The sequence below is a fragment of the Littorina saxatilis genome, linkage group LG4 (assembly GCF_037325665.1).
Source record: "Littorina saxatilis isolate snail1 linkage group LG4, US_GU_Lsax_2.0, whole genome shotgun sequence".
Lineage (NCBI taxonomy): Eukaryota > Metazoa > Mollusca > Gastropoda > Littorinimorpha > Littorinidae > Littorina > Littorina saxatilis.
The window spans coordinates 28,835,592-28,843,091 of NC_090248.1; the positions used below are offsets into that span (position 1 = coordinate 28,835,592).

The following is a 7,500-nucleotide window of genomic DNA, read 5'->3' on the forward strand; positions in this document are numbered from 1 at the left end:
CCGGTTTGAAGAAACACAAATCACCAGTGTCTTTACCCCCTATGTTTGTTTTTTAGCGTCGTGTAAAGAAAAGAAAGCTTTTTCAAAATGTCGCTCATAAAACCTCTTTGACATGATTGTGTTTAATACGGTACCTTAACTCAACAGTAAAACCAACAAGGAACTTAGTCGATAAATATCGACAGGGGGCGGACAAATGGTTTACATGTGAAATGTGTGTATATGGTTGTGGTTCTGAAACAAACAAACCATGTGAACCCCCCCATCCCACCGCTCGCGGGCTGAACGACTGACGTCACATGTCGCTTCGGTCTTTTCCTGAGAAGAACACCGCGTGTACATAATACACAATTCGATCGCGTAGCACTGCCAATGCACATTTTCGCAACGAAAACCGTGCTACTGTTTCTTGTGTGTTAAATCTGAAAGCAATATAAGTGAACGAACAATTGAAAACTGATATCACGTTACTAAACTCCCAAAAGTAATAAATTACTTCTGACTGCGGTACACAATACGGCAGTCACCTCTGCGAATGCTGTCGAAGAATCTAACCGAAAGTAAACATTCTGGGAATCTACGCGCATCGGCCTTGACGCAAGTTCAATACTTAGCCAATGAGCGCGCCGCGGCGAAGTTGGCCGCTGTAAGTCTCGCAGCGCTGGCTGGCTGAGCGAGTTGCGTGTCCATCCTTTTTTGGTCCAAGCCGCACCGTAGACCAGATTAGTAGGTGCTTGATTTTGGTATTTTGATTTTACATAACATTAAACCTTTCTTGGGGTTCATGGTCATGGCAACAGCCATAATAATATTATATCATGTATAATATTACATTTCAGCATATTTGAATTACATGTCATCATACCAAACTGTCATACATTTTTATTCCTACATCATTCTGATTGATCACAACCAAACCTACTATCAGTGGACACATCCAAATGTAAGCGCCTGTTCTTGACAACTTTTAATCTATCTAAAAATAGCAACTTGCTGGGCCCTCTGCCGCCAACAGACACTGTTTGGCCTGTAGGTAAAATGTACAATGTATTTTCTGATTTGTGCACAAAAGCTTTATTTCTTTGTTCTTTTTTTTAACATAACAATGTTTAATGTCACTGTATGTTTAAAAGACCATGGTCATATTTGTAAAAAAAATGTTAAATTAGAAAATAAATAACATTTTGGTTCATGATTTTTCCTACACCTGTGCTAAAAATAAGAAATAAAAATGTCGGGTATATAAGTCACTCAAATACAGCTAGGTATGAATGGCTCGGTTTGAGTTTGTTGCAGTTGACCCTGCACAATGCGACATATCATGTTTTTGTTGAACAATTTTGACGTCACCCCTCCCATAGGGTGACGTATTTCACAACTTCCTGTGTTACACAAACTCTGTGATGACCAATTTTGACGTCACCCCTCCCATAGGGTGACGGATGTCACAACTTCCTGTGTACACAAACTGATGACGTATTTCACAACAAAATGGCGCTGCCCATGGTCAACCTCTAAACTATCCGTATAGAATGGGGGCGTCCTCGCCCCCATAATGAACATGTACAGCTTGTAAGTGTATTAACTATGCCAGTGAATAATAGCACGCGAAGCCAGTTACAATTGTTGCACAAGAAAATTGGTTGGTTAAAATCAGCAAGGGCCCCAAAGCTGTGTTTTAATAAGAGAAGGTGTACGGACACATGTTTTGTTTGGACTACATGTGTTGCAAAGTATTTGAAACGGCGGTATTAATGTTTATACCGTGGTGCCTATGTTGAAAGGCGAATACCATTTGGACCAGCCATGAATGTTGGAACATTGCACGCGGGGTATCTTGACCGGCACATTTTAGAAGAAATAATAATGAAAGTAACAACAGTTTGGTTTTGTGTGTGTGTGTGTGTGTGTGTGTGTGTGTGTGTGTGTGGTTATTTAGCAAGAAAAAAACCCGCGTACAACAAAGAAATGTGCATCAAGGGTGGATAGGGCGTCTCTACATAATCCCCCTTGTCTAAACAGAGGAAAGTACAGCAACAGAAAACTACAACAACACAACAACACAACAACCACAACAACAGCTACACAAAGAAACTCAAAAATACCAACACAGAGCTTGACTGAAAGAAGGATCTAAAATTGTACCAAGGAAAACGAAAGTTGCTTTGTTTTTCAAAATCAGTCGCACTTGACTCGAGAAGAATGCTTATTGTCGCTTGTTCTGTTTCCGCCAACAGGCATAAAGCAACGAGGTTGGGTCAATTAAATCAAGAACGTGTCGTTACACGACGCTCAAAACAAACACAAAAACAGTTCAAACCAAAAGTAATGCATAACTTGTAAGGTTCCGAGAAATTGTATCAAAGAGGTAAACAAGCACGCTGCATAGAATACCACAACGGCACAGCCAAAGTAATTCAAAACTTGCCAAATGCCTAAGAAATGGCTGTTTTCGCTTTCGGGTTGAGGGACACAACCGTCGAACTGCTGAAGAAGAAGAAGCTTAAGCTTCCGGGTTGAAGCTCGAACCCTCTACACTAAACACAGATTTAATTTGTACATGTATATTCAACACGCTTAAACACAAAGTCGGCAACGAATACAACAAAAAAGTGTGCAAATGGTTGTCATAAAGCGACAAGAAAGAAAAAAAGCTTTCGGTAGAGGTTAATTGTCAAACATCAAAAGCCCACACACAAAAAACACAAATATAAAAGAAAGAGAAAGAAACAGGCAAAAAAGTAAAAACAGACAATTTCGCTTACGGCTGTCCAGGGTAAGACATAGTTACTGTCGTACAAATCACTCGTCGTCGTAAAAGCTTACACACACACCTCCCCTGTTACAGGGCGAACGACTGACTCTTTGCTGTAAGCACTCAAGAGGTGAGACCTTCAGCAACTACACAATGGGTGGTATCGGTATCAAATAATGAGTAGACCAGTTCGTATCAACTTCCGAGCAATGCACTGTAAGCACTGACGAATATATATTGTCTGTATTGCACACACTTACTGACAGAGAACGAGATTTTCTCTTCGCAGTGGTGTAATGTCGTGTTTGTGATAACACAAAATCAGGCCCCAGTCAAGATAACATTTGACGAGATGTGAGGTTGAGAAATAGATCAGACTTTATTAACTTGACCACGCGACAACGCATCGTCATACACACACACACTCGGACACAGATTCAAAACTGCTCTTCTTGGCGAAACATCATCGATAACACTGCAATAATAATTTAGGCTTACACAGTCAAAATACAGCAAATGCGATTTGACGAGAAGCGAGGTTAAAAAGAAGGTATAAGTAGGTCAGTAAGTATCAGATTGTCCGCGCGTAAATCGTCTTGTCATAAGATTAATGAGCTTGCACATAGACTGAGAAATTAATGTTGTCTTCTTGATGAAATGTTTGTGATGAGACTGCGACATCCACAGTCAAAATAACAGTTGACAAGATACGATGTTGCTGAAAGATTGTAGATGAACTGACGCGAAAACGGACTGTCATGAACACTGACGAACGGACAGAAAGAAAAAAAACTTCTTCTTCGTGGTGATAGCGATAATATTAACACTTCGACATCCAAACTTAAACCATTTCAGTACGAGACAAACATGGTGCGAATTATAAAAGGAAGGCAACGGATAAGTAGATTATCAACTTGTCTACGCGAGAACCGTCGCGCGGCAGGTGTGCCTACTTCGGGAAGAAACTATGATGTCAGTGATAACACTTCGATGTCCACATACGATTCAGACAAGCTTTCACGAGAGGTTTGCAAAGACTGCACACAGAGTGAACAAAACAGAGCCCTCTCCGCTCTTTTTACATTCCTTGAAAACGGGGGCGGGGGCGTAGCTCAGTTGGTAGCGCGCTGGATTTGTAGCCAGTTGGTCGCTATCAGCGTGGGTTCGATCCCCACGTTCGGCGAGAGATTTATTTCTCGGAGTCAACTTTGTGCAGACTCTCTTCGGTGTCCGAACACCCCCGTGTGCACACATGCGCACGAAAAAGATCCCACGTTCACAGCGAAAGTCTAAGGGCTTGGAAAACACGAAGACACGCATGCATCACCTCTCGTCTCCAATTATCATGATCGTATTTCGATACTTTGACGAGACAAACCCAATGCTGGTGTGTCGAAGAAGACAGCCACAGCGGGCTTGTTCGAATCAAAGTATCACACCATAATTATCTTCAACGTATTACCAATAACTGTCCCAATAGACCAGTTGGTCTAAGAGGACGTTAAACCCTAATAGTCAGTCCTTGAAAACGGAATGTTGGGACTGAAAGCACTGTACAGCGATACGCATCCCCTGACATGTTTTGATATGTTCCCTGATACATAGGCTAGGTCAAGGTCGCTGTTGACCATGTCACCTGAAGCTTTTGCTATAAATACCGGCCTTTGTTTAACATTGTTTTTCTCTCTTAGTTAATACTGCTAATGTACTGTCGCCTCACCTGCGACTATTGCAGTGGCGGGGAGGTCGACGGACAATGCAGATAGATCTCCTAATCTTACCATTTTATCCTATTTATAATGAACAAATGCCGTATGGCAATTCATGCGTGCGTCAATGAAATGATGTGTCAAATTGTACTACCCTATAGAAGATCAGTATTACGTGTTTGTGCATGTTCTTTATATTCTCTCTCACAATGTTGTCACTGTTAAACTTTTTAACAGGTGGTCCTGAGTTTTATCAATTTTTAACGAAACTAAAATTGAATTAAAGTCCATGTTTTTAATGGTCCTTCCCCTAGGAAGACAACGTATATAAAGGAAATATTATAAATATTCCTCTTACAATTTTTAAAAATATTGTGATTTTTGAAATAAACTGCTGTTTTATCGGGGGTCGGCCCGCTATTGCGCGGGTCCGCTATTGCGCGAGTCTGCTATTGCGGGGGTTAGGGTTAGGGTTAGGGTTAGGGTTAAGGTTAGGGTTAGACCCGCGCAATAGCGGCCCCGCGCAATAGCGGACCCGCGCAATAGCGGCCCAGCCCCTTTTATCGTCCCTCCCCCCAAAATACGTATGTGGACCCCAAGAAACTTATGAAAAACATGGTGATACATGACACTTATTTTACGAAGTCTTAATTGTAACCTTTAACCATTTATCTCACCCACTCCCGTCATCCTCCCGTTTAGCAGCCTGCCCCCCTCACTTTTTACATTTAGTCAAGTTTTGACTAAATGTTTTAACATAGAGGGGGGAATCGAGACGAGGGTCGTGGTGTATGTGTGTGTGTCTGTCTGTGTGTGTGTGTGTGTGTAGAGCGATTCAGACTAAACTACTGGACCGATCTTTATGAAATTTGACATGAGAGTTCCTGGGTATGAAATCCCCGAACATGTTTTTCATTTTTTTGATAAATGTCTTTGATGACGTCATATCCGGCTTTTCGTGAAAGTTGAGGCGGCACTGTCACGCCCTCATTTTTCAACCAAATTGGTTCAAATTTTGGTCAAGTAATCTTCGACGAAGCCCGGGGTTCGGTATTGCATTTCAGCTTGGTGGCTTAAAAATTAATTAATGACTTTGGTCATTAAAAATCGGAAAATTTAAAAAAAAAAAACCAATTTATAAAACGATCCAAATTTACGTTTATCTTATTCTCCATCATTTGCTGATTCCAAAAACATATAAATATGTTATATTCCGATTAAAAACAAGCTCTGAAAATTAAATATATAAAAATTATTATCAAAATTAAATTGTCCAAATCAATTTAAAAACACTTTCATCTTATTCCTTGTCGGTTCCTGATTCCAAAAACATATAGATATGATATGTTTGGATTAAAAACACGCTCAGAAAGTTAAAACAAAGAGAGGTACAGAAAAGCGTGCTAACCTTCTTAGCGCAACTACTACCCCGCTCTTCTTGTCAATTTCACTGCCTTTGCCATGAGCGGTGGACTGACGGTATACGGTCTTGCTGAAAAATGGCAGCTACTTGACTAAATATTGTATTTTCGCCTTACGCGACTTGTTTTATATTTAGTCAAGTTTTGACTAAATATTTTAACATCGAGGGGGAATCGAAACGAGGGTCGTGGTGTATGTGCGTGCGTGCGTGCGTGTGTGTGTGTGTGTGTGTGTGTAGAGCGATTCAGACTAAACTACTGGACCGATCTTTATGAAATTTGACATGAGAGTTCCTGGGTATGAAATCCCCGAACATTTTTTTCATTTTTTTGATAAATGTCTTTGATGACGTCATATCCGGCTTTTCGTGAAAGTTGAGGCGGCACTGTCACGCCCTCATTTTTCAACCAAATTGGTTCAAATTTTGGTCAAGTAATCTTCGACGAAGCCCGGGGTTCGGTATTGCATTTCAGCTTGGTGGCTTAAAAATTAATTAATGACTTTGGTCATTAAAAATCGGAAAATTGTAAAAAAAAATAAAAATTTATAAAACGATCCAAATTTACGTTTATCTTATTCTCCATCATTTGCTGATTCCAAAAACATATAAATATGTTATATTCGGATTAAAAACAAGCTCTGAAAATTAAATATATAAAAATTATTATCAAAATCAAATTGTCCAAATCAATTTAAAAACACCTTCATCTTATTCCTTGTCGGTTCCTGATTCCAAAAACATATAGATATGATATGTTTGGATTAAAAACACGCTCAGAAAGTTAAAACAAAGAGAGGTACAGAAAAGCGTGCTATCCTTCTTAGCGCAACTACTACCCCGCTCTTCTTGTCAATTTCACTGCCTTTGCCATGAGCGGTGGCCTGACGATGCTACGAGTAAAATGGCATTGCGTTCAGTTTCATTCTGTGAGTTAGACAGCTACTTGACTAAATGTTGTATTTTCTCCTTACGCGACTTGTTTTTATTTTCTTCTATTGCATAAAATTTCATGTCCAATATAGGCATTCCAAGCCCTGACGGACAAAAAGCCCCTTAAAGAAAAAACAAACAAAAAACACACATTGCGAAACCGTGAAGAATAGGTACAAGGATCCGGGATCGTTGGGACCACCTGCATTAACAAAACCGCGGATGCAAAACTTGTTCAAAGAATCATAATAATGGCACTGTTTTTCTCCACCATAGATGTTGTATAATTTATGTAATGCTTCTTTTCTACGAAGTAACTATGTCATTGTAGTATGAGGTTTCTAACAACGCGTTCTAGGCCCATTTTTCAATGCTTTGAGAATGTTTTGACAGATTAATCTTTTCATAATATTAATTAAGTTTGCCTGCATCAAATAAAAACGTTTCAGAAGTATGTATTCACATGCATGCAACACCCACTTTCTGCACAATTGCAATACGTTGTCTGCTCTCTCCCTCTCTTTCTCTCTCTCTCTCTCTCTCTCTCTCTCTCTCTCTCTCTCTCTCTCTCTCTCTCTCTCTCTCTCTCTCTCTCTCTCTCTCTCTCTCTCTCTCTCTCTCTCTCTCTCTCTCTCTCTCTCTCTCTCTCTCTCTCTCTCTCTCTTCTCTCTTCTCTCTTCTCT

At 40.2% G+C, this 7,500-nt stretch overlaps 1 protein-coding gene across 1 annotated transcript in view; it reads left to right on the forward strand.

Annotated features, from left to right (window-relative positions):
- LOC138965551 (uncharacterized) overlaps window positions 1–2,124 on the forward strand; it is a 6,695-nt gene extending 4,571 nt beyond the window's left edge. Inside the window, exon 3 of the mRNA XM_070337736.1 lies at window positions 2,023–2,124. Within this exon, the coding sequence (XP_070193837.1) occupies window positions 2,023–2,124 (102 nt within the window). The remainder of the gene's footprint in view (window positions 1–2,022) is intronic.
- The last annotated feature ends 5,376 nt before the right edge of the window (window positions 2,125–7,500 follow it).